Raw genomic sequence first — 24022 nt, forward strand, 5'->3', positions numbered from 1 at the left:
CCTTAAGGAAAGCGGGGATAGAATCAGTTGGGTTGGAAATCAAAAGCAAAATGTCAGCTGCATAAACAGCTAATTTGATGTGAGAATGCAGTGTCTGAAAGCCCTGTATAGCAGGATTTTGTCTAAGTTTGGAAAGAAAGGGTTCCAAGGCTAAATTAAAGAGAAACGGGGACAAAGGACATCCTTGCCGTACACCTCTGCCCAAATCAAAGAAAGAGGAAACCAGACCATTTGCACAGACCGCTGCACTGGGATTGGAATAAAGAAAGGAAATTAAGGATATGAACTTAGGGCCAAACCCAAACCATTTAAGGGCAGAAAAAAGGTAGGTCCATTCCACCCTGTCAAGCGCTTTCTCTGCGCCTAAGGCAATAGCCGCTAGAGAAGTCTGAAAGCGTGAAGATTTAGTTAAAACATAAAAAAGAAGCCTTGTGTTATCAGTAATATAGCGTCCCTTAACAAGTCCAGATTGCTCGGGCCGAGTAAATTAGGTAAAATGGGGTGTAATCGAGTTGCAAGTGATTTAGCATAAATCTTGTAATCAATGTTCACGTAGGGAAATTGGTCTATAATGTTTTACAATATCAAGTGTCTTTCCCTTCCTTAGGGATAATACAGATATGAGCGTCGGAGAAGGTACCTGAAGAGCTGCCATGGGTGACAAATAAGTCTATGAGGGAATGTAATTTAGGCATTAGCAATTTGGAAAAATGGAGATAAAATTCAACAGTGAACCCATCAGGCCCAGGAGCTTTGTCTTTTTTGAGAGACTGGAGAGCGGAAAGCAATTCTTGTTGGGAAATATCCAATTCCAAAGAGGCTAAGTCAACAGGGAAATGGTCTGGTTGGTGGATAGAAGAAAAAAAAGTGGAAATAGAGTGGGGAGTGGGATGAGTCTCAGAGGAATAATGGGTAGAGTAGAAACGGGGGAATTCATCTAGAATGTCATTATCTTTGTGTCTAAGAATAGCATTATCATCAAATACAGATTCAATGTTCAGCTCATTATGTTTGATTTTCAAGTAATTTGCCAACATTTTCCCTGCTTTATTTTTCCCACCATAAAATTTCGAACTAGATTTCAATATGTGGAGAGAAGCGTCTTCTGTGGATTTTTTGTTACATTTCAACTTGGCATCAATAAGTGCTGTCAAGCTTTCCTTCGAATGAGAGTTATAATAGGAGTGCTCCAAACCCTTAATTTGTTTGAGAAGATCGCTAGTATACTTACGAGCGGTCTGCCGTTTCTTAGCCACATAATTGATAATGAAATCCCTAGCTGTGGCCTTGAATGCATCTCAGATGGTGTGGGTAGGAATAGAAGGGGTATCATTAATGATAAAATATTCATTTTCATTAAAAAAATCAGTGAAGGAAGCGGTAAATTTAGGGTCCAAAAGTAAAAAAACTTTAAAACGCCATCGCTTGGGCCCAGTGACCTTGGGCAGAATATCAATATTAATAAAAACTGGGGCGTGATCAGACAGTAGGATAGGGCCAATTTCTGCATGAGTGAGAGATTGGGAAAGATGATGGGAAACAAAAATGTAATCAATACATGACTGGGAATGGTGAGAAGGGGAATAAAAGGTAAACTCTCTGGCTGTCAGATTACAAATACGCCAAGCATCAATAAGTTTATGCTGCGAAACTACTTGGGTAAAGAGTTATGGGACTTGTTCGGGATGAAGGAGGCTTTGGAATGGCGGTCCAAAAAAGGATCAAGAGGCTGATTACAATCTCCTGCCATAATGAAATTATCTTCAATGAGATTGGTAATGCGGGTAGCCATCTTGCGCCAAAAAACTGGGTCACCACCCGTGGGAGCATAAATATTAAGAAGAGAGAGTGGGGCACCCCTTAAGTAAAGCTTGACATATAACCATCTGCCATCAGTGTCAAATTCGGTAGCCAGCAGGGAATAAGAAAGAGACTTACGAAGGAGGATAACAACACCATTACGCTTCCCATCTCCAGGAGCAAAGAACACCTCCCCCACCCAACCTTTCTTAAGGTTAATGGATACGGCTTCAGACAAATGGGTTTCTTGTAGGAAAGCACAATCCACATTCAACTTGGCAAGATGAGAAAGAATCCTTTGTCTCTTGATGGGAGAATGAAGACCTTTAACGTTCCATGAAACAATACGTACTGACATCAAAAACAGAAAGATAAAGGGTAGCAAATACGAGAAGAAAAATCCTCAGGACAGAAAAAAACAGGAAGAGATGAGGAGAGGACAAATAGAAATAGGAAATTGGATAAGAGATACATACTAACATACATCAAGTAACAGGACAACATATATAAGTCAAGCTAAAATAAAAGTCTTGATTTGGTTAAGAGAAAAAAGAAGAAGTAACGAGCCATGTCTACAATACGAAATAAATCAATGATAAAAGGAGAACACTGAGAATAAGATGGAAGGAGAAGAAAGAATGATAACTGATGAAGAAATACTGAAAGACGGAGATGATTATGAGAAGGAGAACAGAAAGAAAGAAGAAGAAAAAAAGAAAATAATAAGATGAAAATATGTAAAAGTTGACAAGCAAGATAGATGAAAAAAAAAACAATTAGAGAATGAAGAGGTAAATGAAGAGAAGGAGTAGAAAGACGGAAGCGAACAGGAGAAAGGTGACACCCGTAAACAAAAGTTGACTAAGAGGAAGAACATGGAGAGGGAAATAAGGGAAAAGGCAAACATGTTAGGTAAGGAAGAAGAGCGTACTTACAAGGGATGGAGGTGAAAAAGGGTAATCAGGAGGGGGAACGGACGAGAAAGTGAGGAGGGTAGAGCCAACTGGAGAAGGCAGGACGTCCAGTGTCAGCGGGCCGTCAAGCCGGAGGAGCGTCACGGGGTAAAAAGCGAATTCTGTGGAGGCATGAGGTAAGTATCAGGAAATGAAGCAAAGCAAAATAGCAAGTAACAAAGAGGCTATAAGAATAAATACAATAAATACAAGGGAAAGATAACAAGGGGAATTGCAAAAACACAAAACTAGCATGAACAATTCAAAAATACAGAAAAACATGAAGTAAAAATGAGAAATGTGAAGAACAAATAAGAGCAGTTGACCCAAAGAAAAAACAACAGCTACTCAAAAAAAGTCATGGAGGAAAAGAGGAGGAGGAGCCAGAGGTATCCATGTCAGCCGCTTGGCAGGAATTCAAGAAGCTCCAAAGTCGCACAGGATCCTCATAAGTCGTTGTCTTGTTGTTGTGAGTGACTCTGAAAAGACAGGGATGGAAAAGACCATATCTGGCGCCAATGGAGCGAAGCTCTGGCCGCATATCCAAGAAAGCCTTGCGACGACTGGCTGTAGATTTAGCATAGTCCTGCGCAAAAAATAAGGTGGATCCTGACCACGCAAGGCGAGGAGAAGCTCTGGCCGCTGAAAGTACTTTGAGAAGATCTGTGTATTCCAGGAAATACATGATGACGCCTCTTGATCTCAAGGAAGTGGAAGTAGGTGAAGGAGCACGACCAAGTCAGTGGGCCCGCTGTATGTTGAGCAGAGTGCCCTCTGGTAGATGCAGGAGTGTAGGGAGAAAGGATTTGAAGAAAGCGATAGGGTCACTCCCCTCACAACCTTCCACTAGGCCGTAAATTCGTAGGTTATTACGCCTATTCCGGTTTTCAAGCTCCTTGACCTGCTTCTGAAGGGAAGAAATCTGCGAATGCATATGAGTGATCTTGGAGGATGATTCTTGGAGAGAAGAGACACTGCGCTCAACCAACCTGACTCTAGTATCCACCAGTTATCGGTGAGAACTTGCAACTTAGCATTAGTTTCTTCCATGAAAGGACGAAGGGCACGTATCTCCTCCAATAACAGTTCCATAGATACGGCCGAAGAAGAATTGGACGGTGAAGGAGGATCTTTTTTTAGTCTTTTGGTAGTGGCTTTCCCCGAGGGTTGCATAGGGTGCTCCACACTGGACTGCGTAATGTGAGTGATAGATGGCTGAGAAGCTTCTAACTGAGCCAACTCAGAGAACACTTTTGAGTTCTTGATAAAGGTGCGCCGTGAAGGCTTGTTAACACGTTCCGTTGTGCTCCTATCCATCAAATAAAAATCACCACCGTAGAGAGTAGCTGGCTCTAGGACCTCTATATTTGTAAGAACAACAGCAAGTCAGACAGTCGTGGATAAAATTGCTAAATAGCTAGAAAAGTTAACACAGCCTGCAGGAGCACGCAGGAAAACAAAAGCCGCCAAAAGTGAAAGGGCGAAACTGGCTGTGTCAGGAAGAGAGGGGGTGATAATTACAAAAATACGCAAAAAAGAAACATTAGCCAGCTATGTATGAGGAAAGGAAGGATTGGCATCGTGTGCAGCTGCTCAAAATATTATGGCGTCACAGAGGAGAGCAGAAACCAAAATTGCAGCCTACTTATAAAATAGCCGGGAAAAAAAAACTAATTGTGATCATGAGGCAAGCAGAAAAGTCATCAGGGCAATGAATGAGAATATTAGAGCCAACCTTGCTGAAAGAAGAAGGAAATTTGCAGTTGCAACATCTGCTGCGGTGATAGGGGCTCCGTGTGGTTGACGGGCCAAACAGTTCACAAAATGGTGGTCGCGGCCGTCATGGAGCCGCGACTGACAGGAATGGTAGCTGAAAGTGAGAAAGGCGTTCACCAGGCGCGTCGAAAAGGACGTCGGAGCATTCCTTAATCCTTCAAAAGATGTTTACCGCCGTCTCCGCTGAGAAGCAAGTACAGGAGCCGCTCGCTCACCCCAGCAACCACGGAGCGCTCACACGAACGCCGCCATCTCCACCGGGCGCTAAGCCACGCCCCCAAAAAGGAACTGTTTTAAATGCTGCTTCGCACATTCTACCGGCACACGTTTCCTGCTCAGCGCTGAGAGAACGAGCATGGACAGCTCCTGGGCAGACGGAAGTGTTGATATCGGGTATCAGCCCCCACGCGGCCTTCGACAGCTCTTCTTACTGGTAACTTCATGAACAGTTTACCCAGAGTTGCTAAAGGAAAATACAGAGGTTTATGGGGAGCTAAATATATGAATACAGTGTTCATCAATTCCAGGCATTAACAATATTGTGGCTGCTCGTGTCCACTTCCGCATTCCAGAAGTATTTCCGTCATAAGCAGCTGACGCAGGGTAAACGGATCACAGTTTAACAAAGAGAATAAAACTTGTTTCTTAGCCTAACAAGCGCTTTACACTTGCTAATAAATCGCATTTGTTGTTTTTGCTCCTTCGTCTGAAGAGGGAGGAGGGGCCATCACATGATATACAGTGTGATGGCCAAACAAAATGCTCTCTGGGTTAAATTGCCAGAAGCAGAGATAAGCACACAAAGGAGGGACAGTTACAGAATTGCAGTAATAACAAAGCTGCATTTCTGATTTACATAGACAGCAGCCAATAACAACCACTTTTTGTGCCACCAGCCATAGAATAAGATACAACAGGTCTTGAAGACAGGACAAGTGCTGTCAAAGGCTCTACCTGAAAAAGTGCCAGAGTGTAAAGAGACACTGTGGAGAGCCTGCAGTAGAGGCTGTCTTTCTGAGCAGCTTCCTTTTTCAAAGGGCTATCTGGTTCAATCTGTTTGTAATATGTCAATGGTTTCCAAATGCAGAAGTGTAAGAAAACCTTTGCTAAATATGTTTTAGAGCACATTTAGGAGCAAAATCCCTTTCCTGCTGCTTTTTTTCTTACTAGTCATGGAGACTTGCGATGTGGACATTGCAGCAGTGTGAAGTACAATGACAATTGCGACTTAGAATGTGCCATTAATACATTGCAATAGAGTGTTTTGCTCTTGCGAAGCCTGCAAAATGTCACACTGAAATTTTTGAGTGGAAACACTTTTTGCACATCTGATTCCATATGTGTGAAAAATAATCAAATGTCACTAAATGGTCATGTCAAACTATGATAAACAGACTCGGAAAGTAAAGGTTGAGGTACTTCGATTCTGTCTCAAAGTGTCGAACAGCTGATTTGCAGGTGTTGAGGTCCCTAGTGGGAAATGAACAAAGATCAATCAATTTTGCTTGTCCTTAGCTAAATACAACTGAGATCCTTGATGTATAGCATCATACAGCAGGTTGAAATATGAGGGGTTGCAGTATGAGGCGAGACATGAACTCAGATTCAAAAAGTTATTCGAAGGGATCCTAAGGGGAGATGGTTATGGGTTGTTGCTAGAATACAGGGGAAGGTAATGAACTTTGTGAACTACTATGGGCAGATATTAGATGAGGTGTCTAGCATCCTAGAAATTAATGATCTTCTGAGTGGGGTTCCTGGGCAGATTATTTTGGGAGGAGACTTCAACTATATACAAGATTTAAAAAAAGATACCTCTAATAAAAATAAGAAGCAATTAAAACCCAATACTAAAAAAGCTTTTGGGTGCTTTCATATCAGAATACCAACTCATAGACCCATGGCGCTTATTGAACCCAGAAGGGGAATCCTCTACCTGTTATTCGCACCGCTTCCGGACGTCATCAAGAATAGATTTTATTCTGATATCAAGATCCATTCAGATTCAAGGTTCATCTATTGGGTGTAATCCCTTCTCCGATCATGGGAAGGTGGAGCTGGAAGTCAATCTAGGAGTAGGGGCAGGGACCAATCCAGGTGGCAGCTGGATCGTACCCTCCTCCAGAACCAGGATTGGGTGGTTAGTTTTGGAGAGTGGAATACGGAATATTTTAAAACCAATAATGACACAGCAGAACCATTCTCGGTTTGGGAGGGATTTAAGGTGGCAGCACGTGGCCAGATAATATCTTATACATCTGCCCAGGCTGAAGAGAGGAGACAAAAAATATCTATGCTCCAAAAGGCTGTAGATAAAGAATATGCCCTTCAGTTCCACCTTCGTCGGGATCATTTGGAGCAAGCAAAGGCAGAGTTAAGAGATTTCTTAGTACTGGAATAGATCAACAGCTCCAGAACCTTCCAACAAAGGGTTTATGAGGATAGCCAGTTGGTAGGGAAGCTCCTGGCTAATTTTGTGACAAAAAGACAGGAATCTACCTTGATAGTTAAAATAAGAGATTCTATAAATGGCCAAGAGATAGTGGACAACGACCTGATTCAAAGGGCTTTTTTGGAACATTTTGCCTGTATATACACTACTGAATATCTTGTCGGGGAAAATCAAATACAGGACTATTTTGCAAGCATCAAAATGCCAAAGTTCACGGCCAATCGGGCTACACAATTAGGGCTTGAAATCTGTACAGGGGAAATAGCAGATGCTATTAAAGCAACAGCAGGGGCGAAGGCTAGTGGGCAAGACGATCACATTTTATAAAATCTTTTTAAAGGACCTATTAACACCCCTTAAGAATTTATTTAATTATATTAAGTTAGGAGGATTGGTACCCGCATCCTTTAAGGAAGTAACAATAATATCTTTCGTTAAAAAAGACAAAAATCCAGAAGATATTAATTCTTATAGGCCTATTAGCCTTCTGAATTCAGACTATAAAATCCTAATGAAAATCTGGGCCCGTCGCTTTATGTGTGTTGCTCAAGAAGTCATACATAGCGATCAGTCAGGATTCATAGCAGGCCATTCAATGGCTTCTAATACTGAATTTCTAATTCAGGCATTGGACTATTTTAATATCAATTCAACCCCTGCTTGTATTTTAATGGTCGACGCAGAAAAAGCGTTTGATCTGGTAAATTGGGTAACCCTGTTTTATTTGGGTTTCCAGAGCAAGTGATCAAGATGCTACGGAACATCTATCAAGGTGCTTCGGCACAGGTCATAATAAATCCAAATAAGGCAGATTCAATTAAAGTCAATCGAGGGACTAGACTGGGTTGCCCTTTATCTCCTTTACTTTTAACTTTTTTATCGAACCCCTAGTGATCAAAATTAGGAACAATCCTGCCATTTTCCCCCCTAACCCCAGGGTTGGCGAAGCTCAAGCTCTTCGAGGATGACATAATTCTTTATTTGAAGCCAATTAAAGACAATCTAGAAATCATATTAAAGGAATTTAAAGCACATGAACAAATAGGAGGTTACAAAATAAATGCTAAGAAGACGGAGGTTCTCGCTCTAAACAGCAACATCAGCCTTTTTCCATCTTGTTTGCGTGTCCAGGCTGCAAGCCGGGACCCGGTTAGATACTTTGGCATATATGTGACCTGCGATTATCACCAGCTTTATCTTCTCAACTATGTGAGAACGAAGAATAAAATAAAGAATCTTCTCGCCCAATGGCTTTTACTCCCGCTCACCTTGATTGGCAGGGTATCTTTGATTAAGCTGTCGATCCTACCCTTGTTAATATTCCTGTTCTGCAATGTTCCAATCAAATTGAATTCTATTTTCTTTAAAGACATGGAAACTATGATCAGAAGTTTTGTTTGGGGGGGGGAGCACCTAGGGTTAAGTTGTCCGTGATCCAACTCCCAGTTGAACAGGGGGGACTGGCTCTGCCACATTTAAAAACATATTATGAGGCAGCCTTTCTTGATATAGAGGCAGGTCTGATAGGTTCAAAAAACAATCGACATAGCTTCTTCTTAGTAAAAATGATGTAAGAGTCTGATTCCCAAATCCAGGTATTTTTAAAGATTGCAAAGCTTCCAAAAAGGACAAGATATAAGACTTTGAAAGAATATTTATCTAGATTGCAGTCCTTTTTTAAGAAAAATCCATGCTCCTCAGCTTCTCAGTTTTTAAGCTTACGAGAATGTTTTGGTCTCGGCCTCCAAATTAGAAACAGTCATATAATAAATTGGGAGAATTTGGGATTTAGGGAGTTAAGGCACTTCGTTGTTCAGAATAAAATTATCACGTGTCAAGAAGTGCAGGCTAGAGTAACTACTCCCTGGCGACCAACATTCTTTGAATACTCACAAGAAAAAGAGATATAGGTGGACTTCTTGACTCGACAAGTGAGATGGTAACACTTCTATATGAAGCTAAAATCAGCGGCATAGGGAATTGGTACAAGAGGCTTCATTGTGACGGGCAATTAGTTATGATAGATCGCCATCTAGATAAAATAAGTAGCCTAACACAATGTAATTTAACACGCAAAGATTGGCGAAACCGTAAGCTTGTTGGGCTTTAAATCATTGCGGGCTGCTAACTTCAAGAGGATGGCTTTCTTGTCTCGTGGCTAGCGATTTGGACTCCGGAGGCACTTGAGAAAAGGTTCCCAGAGGTTGGTAACAAATGCTTTAGATGCCAAGCGGACGGCCAGGGTGGTTGGCTCCATATATTTTTCACTTGTCCTCAATTGAAATCTTTTTGGGAGGCCATTCTCTCAGATATTGAGGCGGCTACAGGGAAAACACTTATGCCCTCAGCCGAATTGGCCCTATTTGGTATATGTAATGACAGAGGGTTGCTCAAAGATGCTGAGGAAATGTTTGTATTTATTTCTTGTGCTGTTGCCCGCTCCCTAATACTGCCAAATTGGAAATCAAAAGAAGTTCCATCCCATTTGAAATGGCTTAATAAAATGAGGAGGTCATGGAATTTTGAAAAAGCTTATGCTAGTAGAGTGGGAGCAGCTAGGAGATTTGATAGGAACTGGAAGTATTTTGAGAATCTGCAGGGAATAAGGGGGGTTAAGCTAGAAATTAGATTGAATACTGATAAAAAGGTCTATATTATTCTTAAGCAGGCTTGAAGTGTTGGTAGGTTTTATCAATAAGTCACAAGCACTTTTTCTTCTGTAGTATTTGCACTATTAGTAATTTTCAAGCACTAGCACTTTATTTCAGGTTGAATTGTACTGTATTGCATTGGCACTTTATGATCGAATTTTGCGGATGTTGCACATTGCTTGTATTTGAAAATGTATATATATAATTTTATTAACATTGACTGATCACGGCTTTTAAGTATTCAAAAATCCTCCCTTTTATTCAGCTTTTAATAGAAGAAGTTTTAAATATTTTTATATTCATCTCCATTGTTCAAATTGTTGAAATTGTCCATATATGTATTTTAGCTTAACTATGCTCTGCTCAATTAAAAAAAAAAGATTCAAAAAGTTGAAAAAGCCCCAGACTTCATAGAATACTGAATAGCAATCCTTGACTTGGTTCATGTACCTTTGGCATTCACAGCGTGATATTAGTTGGCCAGGTATGACTTGATTTAGATTAAAGCTCACTGTTAAAGATTGTGGTGTCTTTAAGATGCAAGAAATATGCACATCATTCCAAATGCATTTTTTAAGTCTTCTTCAGCTCAAGTTCCACTGATGACATCCCACTCTGTAAAGTCATATTGATCAGCAAATTACACTCCTCACAGGTGTGTCATGTCTTCTTGTTCATGAAATTAGTGTGTTGTTTCTTCTATAATTGGTGTGGACCCTAAAGCAATCTTGATAAAACTCCTAGGCTCTCATTTAAAAGAACTGACACATCACTGCGGTCAGGCAGCGATGATGCAGAAAGATTTGGGCTGCAGTATGACAGTTTCAAATGCCGTGATTGCACCATATCGTATTTACGGTATAACACACCATGGTGTAATATCCCATGGTGTGTAAAAAAAAAGTTACACATCCGTGGGACAGCTGCCGCAGAGAAAAGTGACGTATGTTCAGCCAAAGTGACACTAGGCTGCTTTACAGCACGAAAGCAATGTAAATCACCTTAGCATCACATTGGTGTGTCATGTGTCAAAAATGCTTTAAAAAATATTACCTAAACCTCAAAAGAGGTTAGATGGAGCAGGCAGCAGGCAGCAGTGGTCAGAGCAGCAACCGAAACACGAGGCAGGATGTCCAGCCCTAGGGGAAGAGGAAGGGTTACTTTAGTGAGGAAGAGAATCACATTTTAGTAACAGATGTGATAAAGCATGAACATCAACTCTTTGTCACAACTAAATTGCCATTGGGGAAGAAATAGGCCATTTGATAGTCTATAGATGACAAGATTAACAGTGTAGGGCAAGCTAAAAGGACAGTGCCAGAGTGCAAGAAGGACTGGCATGTTTATAAGCGTAGGACCCAGGAGAAACTAACCAATAACCTGAGGGCAGCCATGCATTGCAGACCAGAGCAGGAGAGCGTGAGGACCAGGAGTAGCTGGACACCTTGGAGTAACAGGTGGCATCAGTCATCTCAGTAGGGTTGGTGGCAGGAGTGCCAGGACAGGACAGTGCTGTGTTAGAGAACCAGAAAGATCTACAGGGCAAATAGCAACAAGAGACCCTACGTTTAAAAATGACATGCTGTGCAACAAAGCAACTTATGTTCCTGTGCTGAACTGTGCTGTGTGCAAAGGACAGGGAAAGAGTAACTTGCTAATTCATACATCACATAACTGTAAGTCATATTGCCAAGTTACATGTTGCACAGCACAGTCCAGCTCAGTCAAGTTTGTCCCGTCCATGTGTGATATGCAGCATCAGTCCGGGTTCACCTTCATATACTCTGACTTCTAGTGAAATGTAAGACATGAGAGACCAGGACTACAAGTCCCACAATGCAAACCAAGAAAATGGACTGGAACATCACATCATGCATTAACACAGGAATCCTGCCCACCCTGACCTTGACAATGCAGGCCCCCCTGCGCCATGAGGTGGGTGTGTCTGTGTTGGGGCCATGTATACAAATCTGGGCTGTAAAGCAATGGAATGGCATGGGGTTGCCAGAGAAGTAACTCCCCACCTGAGCGGGCATTTAGATGCAAAGACCCACATGTACAATCACTAGCATTAAACTACATTCCATGCAGCTTTCCCGATGTTATGGGTGAGAGCACACTGGTGTTAGCTGCCATGGTAGAGACCACCCTCCCTCCTGTCATGTGCAAATTTATACTGGGGGTGGGGGTTAATACAAGTGATGCACACCAGAGGACCATGAGCTCTGTAAGAAGAAAAGATGGTGTGTGAGCCTGGTGGGCCCCTGGTAGTGTAGTGCAATGTAGCTGTGGCTGAGCATATTGAACTGGCACTACGTCTGAATGGAGAGACATTGCATAGCAAGGAGGTGAGAAGTTATATGTGTGCTGACAGGTAGCCTGAGCATGCTGTCTGATAGTGTCACACTTGTGATGCAGCGGGGTAGGGATGCCATAGAAGACGTCATTGGTGTACTACTTCCTACATGTGATGTGGACCTTGGTGAAGATGTAGCAGGATTTGGAAAGATAAATGGCTGATTATGCCCCATGCATCAAAGCAGGAGGAAAATCAAACAAGGAATCATGACGTGACTGGATGAGATTTTTTCCACCAGGATGGGCAGGTTTTAGTTATGTTTGGAGGGTGAGGTGTAAGGGCCTAGTTGTGTAGCCAAGCTGGGTAGGTACATGTCACAGAATATAATTACTACTAGCATGTGGGCCACACCTAGAACCATTAGCGCCATGACACCTCCGGGTAATAGAGCACTCTACAAATGTGAAAAATAAATAAATAAATAAATAAATATCCTCTAGCTATAGGAAATCATTATGCTCATTTGCAAATGTGACTCACATTGGGGTGTTGGTGTCACATGAGAGTCAAACTATGATCTGGTTACCATACGTGTGTCACAGAAAATTAAGGCACCCGGAATACTTAGTGCAATGTGCACAGTAGTTGTGTCAGTAAGTGAAACTCCATTCAGTATAACCATCATGAAAAAGAAAGGAAATCACCAAGGCACCTTACCTCAAAGTACCCTCCCATAAGGGCAGGTCAGCAAGCTGTATAACTGTGTTGCAATGCCTGGTATGACACAAAAAGTCACCTTTTCACACAGTGGTCCGGTGAACAATGTTGAGATAATGCCATCTGAAAAGCAACAACAGTGAATTTTATCCACAAAACGTACGAGTTACATATGTCCTACACATCAATGTTGAACTGAAAGTGAAAGACAATAACATCTGTATGTCAGCCAAAATTAATCATGTAAACGTTTAGCATAGATCACCATTAACATATTCAAATTTCATTGCACAGGAAGAAACAACACATCCTGACCAGCAGCCTGTCCTGGATGACCAATCTGTTGGTGATGACATCCTGCCTGCCATGAATGATGACACTTTGCAGCAACTCCTGGAATCTAATGGAACCTCATCTCCAGTCAGGGCAAGGGGTGATAGCTTCACTGGGTCTCCAGAGGCACCGCCTTTCAAAGAACAAGCCCCATCTGCCAGCCAAAGCCTTGACTCTGAGGAACCCCATGTTGACATCCAACGGTGAGTGGCAGGAGTCCAGCAGCAGCTAGTAGATGAGTTGCTGACAACGAAGGGGACAATTGTGGGCACCCTAGAGAGAGCCCATGGGTGCCTCAGTCCTAATAAGGACACCTCTGAGGCAATCAAAGTCACCTACCTTTTGCTCCACAGAAATAGAAATCCCTAGCAGACATTGCTGGTGTCATACGGCAGAGCCAACAACAGCACTGCCAATGTGACAACAGTTAGGTTTTCACCCAGCTGGGGGCTGTCTGCACCATCTTGTAATCTATTGAACGAAGCAGGACTCCCACCTTGCTACTATGGGTGCCTTCCACTGTGACATTGCTGCCTTGCTGACAAGCTATCAGGCCCTTGTCAGTGCTTTGCTGCCCTCCTTGCAAGCATCGACAAATGCTGCAGGGGGCTTGGAAGCCACATCTTCAGCCCCCGATGTTTGTGTGCCCCAGACGGCTCCTGCACAAACACCACCAACCTCAGGAAAGGCACAACACACATTAGAAGAGAAAGATTAGGACTTAACCACTTTCCGGAGGCGATCTACCTAGTAACATTTGTCTGTGCCTCTTGTACGGTTTCCCATTGGACCTGTGTTAATTATCATGCCATTGCCCTTGTCACCTGGTACTGTCCCCTTTTTGTATGTCCACATTTTCTTTTGTTCCATTTTTGGGCTTACTATGAAGACTACCTTTCCTAATGGCAATTTGGACCTCCTCTTCACTGGAATACTCCTCTCCTAGATATGTCACATGACCTGTATCCCCCATGGACTCTGTCTGGACGTCCTTTGTCTCTTGAACAATATTGGGGTTGTTCCTGCAAGAACTGCTAATTTGAAATAGCCTATGTACACACCTGTAAATATGTGCACTACCATGAACCAGCATGTTGTATGTCTGTTGAAGATTGGACTAACACGATCCTGGTGGATTTGTATATCCAAAAGCTACTTTCTAGCATCATAAGTAAATTGTGCCATTGTCCCTGTCACATGCTCTGGTTGGACATGGCCAAGAATCATGTATCTTCACTGCTATGACATTATGTGGAAAATATAATTTAACTAACGAACATCATGGTGTAACAATTAGCATCAGTAACTTTAGTGGCACACAGTGAAAAAGTACAACATTTTTAAGGGGCGACTTTTCACCCCAAACCGCTGGCACTGCCAAAAATTGCATTTGCGCAATGTTTTCTTCCATGTTCAAACCAATTTACTCCTGTTTACTCAATTCATACTCCGTTTTTTTCACTATTCACAAATTCCAAACTTTCATGCAAGAAAAGCAATTTCCTTAGGCTTCTCATGTTCGAAACGGGCCATCCGAACCTCTAATTCAGAACACGTACAAATGCTGTATTCTTCAGAAGCAGTTTATTATATCCCAATGCATTTCGGGCCCAGATTGGCCCTTCGTCAGGGGAAACTGAAATTAACAATAATATACATTAAAAAATCATTTCACAATGTGTGGCAATACTCTCATTTAAATAATAATGACTTTTTCCTGATTATACTTAGTTTCACCTTAATTGACAGATGCTCTTATGTGGGGGCAGTATATTAAGTAAACCATGGATAATAATCCTCCTATTTTTTGTAATAACCTTCAGACATTCTGCTGTTAAATGTGCCCAAGTTCCTCCCGTTTCCTACCCCCTGCTTTCACCCAACATGACTTCAACTACCCTCCCCATTTCTCTCTACCCCCTCCTCACTACACTTCCCTTTCCCTCCGCTTTTCCCTATTCCTCTCCGTTTCCATTCCTCCCCCATCACGATACTTTACAATCATGCTTTTGCTCTTAAAGCCTTCTCTCCCCTCTCGGCACGAATGTAAATGCGCAGCATTCCCCCTCCTCCTTCCAAATCTCTGCTCCTGCGCATACCTGCTTGTAAACGACCGTCTTTTCCTCTCCATATTCATAGAATCCTTGCCGTGATCGTTTCACCTCCCACCTTTAAACCTGGCGTTCAATCCACGTGACTCAGCACTTTCGCCGTGTGATTGACATTTCAATAGCCCAAGCCTGCCATCAAATACTGTGAAAAAGCCCAACTATTCACACACTTATTGCACACCTGCACAATTGGGTCCTGGGAGGCATGTGAGCCACTAACACATTTCACACATCCACAAACATGTTGTTCAGTTATCATGGCCAGTGTTCCCTCTAAGACGTGTGCATGTGCGCATGCGCACTCTAACTTCCTCGATCGCGCAATCTGAATTTTAAAGCGCGCACACTTCACAATTCACGCAAGAGAGTGTTTTGCAGCTGCTTTAAATACCAAGAGGTGCATTGTAAAACGGTCACTTGCATGGTGGTAAAGCACAGGAAGAAGCAGAGGCAATATAGTGTGTAGAAGGAGTTCACAGTAGAAAAGGTAGTGGGAGTGGGGATGGGCTGCAGAGGGTCACAACTCACAAGCAGGGCTGGCCATAAATCGATTGACTGGGACTGCGCCCTAGGCTGAAAGAAAGGTTGATTTGATGTTTGTTGTGGTGGCAGGGATCATTTCAGTGTGCCGGTGAGAGGTGTGAGGAAGATAGGAGGAGGGCAGGGGTTGATGGGGTGTTAAGAATGACTCTGAAGTACATTAAGGGCTGGTCTCAAGCTGGGCACATGACACTTGTTTCAGAGGTTCTGCTGAACTTGACCGTGGCTTTAGGGATATAGAGGCAGCAATGGCGTCTCTGGTTAATGTATTTTTTCACTGCCATGCATCAATTGCCCCCTCAGATCAGGGCTAGCCCCGCCCTTCTTACTTTCAGGAAGCTAGTAAAAACGTGGCTTTTCAACCAGTAAATAATTACTCCAACAGCTCTGCTTTACTGTCTTTCGGCGCCGAGACACCTTCGGGTATTTGTGCGCTATATAAATTGCACAAATAAATCAATAAATTACCATTTTTGGAAGGCCTGGTAATAATATGCTCTGTGCATTGTTCGTGTTTATGAAGGGACAGCTGATGTTTGTGGATAAAGATCAGCCTGATAGTTCTTAGTATATCAGGGAACAGGCCTCTTTTACGAGCTGTGCCCTGAAATGCTTGCCATTAATGATGCAGCAAACATCACCTAAACTAAGATAAAGCCTCTTCAAAATAAAAATATGCACCTTTCTTTAACACGCGGAACCTTTGGCATTAATAAGTCACATTATTATAAAAGTGCACAACAATGTTTAAAAGTAAGTTTTAAAAAATAGAACCAGTCTTTCCCTATCCCTGTAGCAATGTCATTTGTGAATCGAGGAAAAAAAGTTGTCATGTGTACCCACATTCTTGTATAGAGAGCAACAACATTATAGTCTAGTGGATGTGACTAAATGGCTAGGGCGGTCGACCTCAAATCTGGGAAACCAGGGGGCATATTACCAACGTTAAGCGATATTTATCGCTAACGATGCTTAGCAACGAATTTTTTAACGCTAAGCATCGTCAGAAATTATCGCAGATAAACCTTGCTATTATCAAGGTTTATCGCAAATGCGATAAAAAACGGCCGCAATGCATGAATATCGCTGAAAAGTCATGCTCTTAGCCATGTTATCCACCTCTCATTGGATAACATGGCTAAGAACTGCTCAGGGCAGGTGTTAGTTTTTGGAGATATTCGCGGTTAGCGCGAATATCTCCAAAAGTTGGTAATAGGAGATAGCGATGTTAGCGACTGTTTCCAGACGCTAACATCTTGGCACGCCCACTTTGCATGTCATTAGTGATAAATATCACTGACATGCAAAGTGGGGCCCAAGATGGTCGCTATCTCCTACTAGCTGTCGCTAACTGGAGATAAACACCCTTGATAATATGCCCCCAGGTTCGAGTCTCGGCAGTGACGCTCAACATCCTGTGATTCTGGGCAAATCACTTAATCTCCCTGTGCCTAACAAAAATTAATGTGTCAGTCTGTAATGCAACAGGTGCTCAGGTAAAGTGCTCTGATACCTTTGAGTCGAGTTTGCACTATATAAAATCCCCCCCCCAAACAAAATCTAACAAAATATTTGTATGTCTCTTATGCTGAACTCACCTATTTAAACCAAGGCATTTTGCTGAAATCAGCTATTTGCCTGAGGCCACACAATATGGTTATGTGAGAAAGCTGGGATCAATCCCAGGTTTTCTAGTTTCATGTTGTTCAAATCAGCCACTAAATGGGTGTTTGAACTGTGAAATTCGGCAATAATCAGCATTCAGTGGGCCCCCTGGCCCTGTGCCTCGGTGTCATTGCACCTGCTGCACCAATGGAAGCTACACATCTGCACAACACTGATTATAGCATTTTCTTTTAGAGGCACCAGCTCACTGTTTCCGTGTAGTAGACATGCACTGATGTCAGTACCAGGGAAGTAGCTACCATTGGTGCAGCAGATGCAGTGGCGCCGGGGACAATTAAACCATGTAAAGTTCTTTATTTTCCTATCCCTACAACAGTCAGAAGTGCCATTTCCCTTGCTTGCTCCAGAGCCCATGGCGTCATTTCTATGCTCCTGGCTACCTGGTTCTTCCAAAATATGCATAACCCTTAGCTACGTGCCACTGCTAGCAAAGATGGGGGACTGTATTTTTTTACAGGAAAGTGGATTTGCTCAGGACCTCACACAAATAACAATAACATTATTACATGTAACTGCAGCACCACTGCCTGAGAAGGTGTGAAACCTCTTCTTGCCTCTTCTTGGATCATGCAGATTTCCCTTCAACTTGAAATATAGCTTTCCATTTGTTTCATTTAGAAACACAGGGGCATATTATCAAGGGGGTTTATCTCCGCTTTTTTGGCTTTAAAAGCCAAGAAAGCGGAGATAAAATTATCTCCCTATTACCTAGCTGTCGCTAACACCAGTTAGTGACAGCTAGTAGGAGATAGCGACCATTTTGGGCCCCACTTTGCATGTCAGTGATATTTATCACTAATGACATGCAAAGTGGGCGTGCCAAGATGTTAGCGACTGGAAACAGTCGCTAACATCGCTATCTCCTATTACCAACTTTTGGAGATATTTGCGCTAAGCGCGAATATCTCCAAAAGCTAACACCTGCCCTGAGCAGTTCTTAGCCATGTTATCCAATGGGAGGTGGATAACATGGCTAAGAGCATTAGCTCGGTAATGCATGAATATCGCTGACTTTTCAGCGATATTCATGCATTGCGGCCGTTTTTTATCGCATTTGCGATAAACCTTGGTAATACCAAGGTTTATCTGCGATAAAAATCGCCGCAGCTCAGCGGTAAATTTTTGTCTCTAACTTAACAATAGCGATAATTATCGCTACTGCTTGGTAATATGCCCCACAGTTTGCCTTTATAAAAGTCGAAGTAATAATAATCACTGCATAGTACATTCAACAATAAATCCATGTTTTGGAAATGCACATCACACACATTCTTACATCAACAGTCACTCCATTACCAGCCCATTTTACACAAATTATGCTGAGATGCATGGATTCTTCTTTTATTATTTCATTGTGCATTACCTGAGAGGATGAGGTTTTACAAACATTGTCTATTTGCAATTCATTATTTACTATATGACAGTGCATAATGTGAACTGAGTTGCAGCCATGTGTGCTTAATTGCGTAGAAACAGTGGGTGTGTGATTCTGAGGGGGCATGATTGAGAGCTTTGTAGTTAAGGCAAAATGTGGTGCCTGTTTCTCATAGTGCCTGTCACTGAGTCCTAAAGCTATTCAGACTACATGTACCTCCCATTCTGAAAAATGGATGGAAGAGTTATACAACTTTCCAACTAAGACATCACCAAAGAGACACAAAACGGAGCACTTGCAGCAGGTGAGTCGGTGTGTGATGTTTGTGTGTGCGTGTGTGTGTGTGTGTTGAAGGTGTTAAAGTAGAGGAGGTGACAAGAAGTATGTTCAGGAGAGAATGAACAAATGGTGCACAAGAAAAAAGAGATGACATGTGAGACGTGCATATGGAAGATTTCAGAAAGCTGTGGGGACAAAAAGATATGTGTTAAGAAAAGATATTCCCATTTCACATTACCTTAACAAAATCATTGTTACTAATTTTTTTGATACATCTAAACGCATTGGAAAAGCCAATAGGTATGGCTTGTTTCAGTCTTAGATCCCATTGTTGTGTTATGCCTGATGTAGTAACTGAAAAATCCTATTGTTATGGTATGTGGAACCTGGTGTGATATTGAAGAATGGCTCTTGGGGTTACAATCTGATGCTGCATATTCAGTGCAATTATGCGTTAAGTTTTAGGGTTGAGGCAGTCTGCTACCCAATTCCTATGGTGTCAAAGTTTGTCATCCTCATTTTGCTGCGATGTCATTTATTGTACTACGAATATATTCAAACTGAGCTGTTATCAAAATAATCTCTTTTTAATTTGAAAGAGTCTTTGCCATATTTTGTGTATGCCATCATTTCATGTGGGATATTCTAAAGGATTGTATCAGGCTGAACCCCCTATGAATTTCCAGTCTTGCATAACTCTACCTCTTGTGCAACAAGAATGTCAGGGAAAAGCTGCATCACAGAAGGACTGACACACAATATGGGTATATAAACCTGTTTAGCATAACAAATGCTAATAAAGAAACATGTGAGTACATGCCTGTTTGGCCTAAAGTGGAAATCAGGGTAACTTATGCATGCATGGTCAGTTTTTTGGCGCACATAGCCTTGGCTGCAGTGCACAGAGACGTTACATTGCCATACACAGAGGAAATAAATTAGATGGAACATTGATCATGACAATGTCATCATGCACATATGTCAGCCTCAATGCTTACATTGACAATATCCTATGTGTACTATCACAATGCAGGTACTGACAAGATGCAGAAACCAATGGCCAAAATTCTTCTGTTTTGCATCATACCTATGCTAATCAAGGATGTAGAAGGTCAATGCTACACCTTGGATGTCATTAATGATGAACTAAAACTCTTAAGTATTTGCGGTCCTGTGTCAAATGATAAATGGTGTTGTAAGGCACACTGGGATACATAGGGACAATGTGTCCCTGTGCCACTGAGAGTCATCACATGCATTGAATGTGATTGTAACCATTTATGACATCAATTATACAATATACACACTAACAAATATTAGTAACCAGGTCACAGACACAAGAATCAAGCTACACATCCCTAGGAGAAGAGGAAATGGCAGACTTGTGGTTTACCTAACTTAGCAAGTATTTGACAAAATCACAGGCATGAAATCCCTCACTTAGCAATTACTCAATTCCAAGGACGCTTGATGTTTCCAGGCAGTTGTGGGACATGTTCATGGCAACCTACCCGCTAACAACAATAACCTACCAGTAAAATGGTGCATGGGTAAGTGCGTACGTGGCAGGCAGCAGTGTGTGTCCTAGCACAGTCTGGAATAGAGACTCTGGAGTCACAGACCCATCTCAACTATACAGTAAGGATCTCTTAAACACACAATTATATAGCAGGTGGCTATCTATGTAGATCGTCGGAAGCGCCGGGGGGACTCGGCACTAGGGGCTCGCGATACTCGGAGCCCGAGGCGGACACGTGATCAGTTGACACGAGGTCCGATACATGATTGCCGGTACGTGAAGACGTGGCAATCATAAGGTCCAGTTATTAATATGGTGTGAAGGCTGAGAATAGAGAACCCCATCTTTGCCCTGATGAAGTTGCTGAAATTGGAGCAACGAAACATGTCGCTTCTAAACAAATAATAATGGTATATAATTAACAATTTTTTAATTGGGAGGCTTTGCAGCACCGGAATAAAAGATTGATAGCCAGCAAAACCTCACCAGGTTTTTACCTTTTCTTTTGGGGTCGTAGGTGTATAATTACACTTTTTCACAAGTGTGTGTATTTGTTCACTGTTTGTGTTTTGGTCACTATTCTCATTTGTGCACATTTGTATGTCTGTGTGTACCTCTTTTGTCTTCACACAGAGAGAGTGACCGATGATGAGAAGTAGGTATATCAGCAATTACTATCCGGGAACCCCCTCGGGTGTTGCAACCGTGAGGCACTCTCTCTGCCCTCACACTTTTTTCTGTTTGTATTGAGTGGGTACCTGTGTACATATTTTTGTTTCTAAATGAATACATCTTGACCTGTTGAATAGTGCTAATTCACACATTCAGGGTACAGTTACTGATAATGGTATATCAGTCTCTGATTACTGGTCTAGTATATTGATGTTTTATGGATTAGGTAAGGCTTTTGTTGATTGACAGATAATTGAGAGGGGGGCGGCCTTACCTATTACCTTCCCCCTACACTCCCAGAGATTGATGGCTATCTATGTAGGCCTGGGCGACAATTTGTACAAAGAGGACCAATGACAATGCCTAAAGAATGGTGACGGGTCCTTAATTGACTCGATTGTGAGGTAAACTGACTCTTGTCCATAGGCTTCTCACTAAGTGACACAGATCTATAAACAATGCAGACAATCACTACCTTATGTACTCAACTCAACCTGCTCCACGCTTGCAGATATTATCTTAAAAAGGATTACAAAGTTGTGAAAGTACAATTTTCTTTAAATATATATAAAAATTATAATCTAACTTCATCCATCTAACCTAAACTATCTATAACTAACAACACGTGACACTATGCTATCTATTTAAATCTACTCACAGCTACCTAACCTATCCTAACTACACTCTATACCTACATTATCGTAACTGTTAGACACAGATCACAGGTGAAACATCTAGCCTCCACATACATCAGCACAACACAGAAGACAACCACATAGTAAACATACACTACCTAAACATTAATCTAAATAAATATGTTTTTTCCATAAAATACAAACTATATATCAACCCCTCACCCACTAAAAAACATAACCATCTATAAACACACCTAAAAAGTTCTACATATTAAAAGATAAACTAACATACTCCTAACCTACATTAAACCTACACTAAAACCTATTAAAACCAAGGCTAAAATTCCTATACCAAACAAACAACTGTTAAGTAATTTAGGAAAGGGAAAAGCCAGAGGGAGAGTAATATCTGGGCACTGATCTACTCCATTGCCTCCTGCATGGTAAAAAAAAATTCCGGCATGCTTGGGAGGTCACCCTTAATGGAAGCCATCCTCACTTTTAGCTCCAGTAGGTCCTTCAGGGCCTATGACTAAAAAATTGAGCCAACTGCAGGGGTAGTGACCATGTCCTGTATTGCTTGGGTCAGCTGTCAAGAGGAAGGTCCTGAAATGGCCTGTGGGACTCCGGCCAGTTGTTGTGACTTCTCTGATGTGGCATTGCCCATGAAGGTTCTGGTTGATCATGCCTTCCTTCCAGGTACTGGCCGCCTTTCCTTCTTCATACGATTTGGCTATCCACTTGTATCCCTTAGCCTCGTGCCTGATGTGGCAGTAATGATCCAACCCAATGTGGTGTTGCTTTGCCTCATCTACTGTTATGTTGTCTGGGGAAGTAAAGGACATATGTGTCAGATAAAGCTAAAATTGTACATGATGTCTGCAATAATAGGCTTTCCTGGCATCGGGACGTGGGTAGGTCCCACGCATTAGAGCACCTATTCAGTGGTAACTCAGTTCTGCCAGTGTTACGATTGACCGGGACGTCCAGAGTGATACCCCACGTCATCCCCCTCCAGAGGTTCACTAGAAGGACGAACTTCTCTCGCCCCCCCCCTCCCGAATTACCTTTGAATTCGTGACATAGGGATGGTACTCTTTAGGATACCCTTTTGACCGTCCTCTTCTATTTAGAGTAGATTAGGTTTCTTTCCCTGGTCCTGAATAAACACCATTCATCCATTAGGAGACCATAGGCGTGAAACACATCAACCTTTTACCCCCCTTCACCCAACATCACAATCATTGTGCTGCAGCAGCTTGAATTCTCCTAGCAAGCCACGACTCTTGTAGTCTGTTTTTAACCATAGCGTCAGTGTCTAGCAAATATAGGCTTCCTTGGACACTCATAGCTAACTGTTTATTACTGTTTATGTTAAATTTCAGCATTCCCCTGATGAAGGTATATCGATACCGAAATGCATTGGGACTGACTGCAAAATGATGTTGAGATGAATTCGTGTACATGATGTAATGTACCTAAAGAAGAAAATACAAGAAAGAAAATTGTCATTAAAGATATGACGTCCTCAAGCATTTGAACTTTTTTGTTTGTGGCAATAATCGAGAGCCGCATGGACAATAAGTTTGGAAAACATGCTATGATTTACAAAAGTGAATATATATATTGAGCAGAGGCAAATATTGTGTTATATAAGGAGCATCCCACGGGGGCTTGTGAACAGTGCGTCGCTCTCAAACAGTCTCTGTTTGTTTTTCATACCTACAAATGTTGTCATCACCTGTGGTGTGTTTTGGGGTTGCAAGTTACATTATAGGCGCAATCAGAAATAGGCTAATGGTACCATAGACTGGACTATGTTTTAAATGATGTTACGTATTTACTATTGTCTGTTTTTTAATAGTATGCTATGTAAATAGTAAATCTTTGATTAGTGTAGATTTGTATCTATGTATTAATTCAATTCCTGCGGACAAATTGTGTTGGGTAGGAGTGCTTAACATATGATGATTTATTAAATATTTTGCCGAGGTGTGAGAATTGGACTAATAAAGTATGTATTAATGTACTGTTCTAAATTATAATGCTCTGTGTTATGCACTTTGATGGTTTTAATCTAACCGAATAAAGTTAAATTTGACTTGACTTGACTTGCCTGGCACGTCTGACAAGACCCACAATGTGTGCCAATGTATCTTTGCATTCGGGTCTGTATAAGCGGGTGACAAGCCTAAGATAGGTCTTGTCACACCCCAAAAGACCT

General features: G+C 41.9%; 1 protein-coding gene across 1 annotated transcript in view; it reads left to right on the plus strand.

The window, feature by feature from the left end:
• LOC144819948 (uncharacterized) overlaps positions 1 to 23799 on the plus strand; it is a 116484-nt gene extending 92685 nt beyond the window's left edge. Inside the window, exons 2-3 of the mRNA XM_078677639.1 lie at positions 12943 to 13184; positions 23184 to 23799. Of these exons, the coding sequence (XP_078533765.1) occupies positions 12943 to 13184; positions 23184 to 23241 (300 nt within the window). The 3' untranslated portion in view covers positions 23242 to 23799. The remainder of the gene's footprint in view (positions 1 to 12942; positions 13185 to 23183) is intronic.
• Positions 23800 to 24022: the final 223 nt, after the last annotated feature.

Source organism: Lissotriton helveticus, chromosome 2_1 (assembly GCF_964261635.1).
Source record: "Lissotriton helveticus chromosome 2_1, aLisHel1.1, whole genome shotgun sequence".
NCBI classification, from domain to species: Eukaryota; Metazoa; Chordata; class Amphibia; order Caudata; family Salamandridae; genus Lissotriton; species Lissotriton helveticus.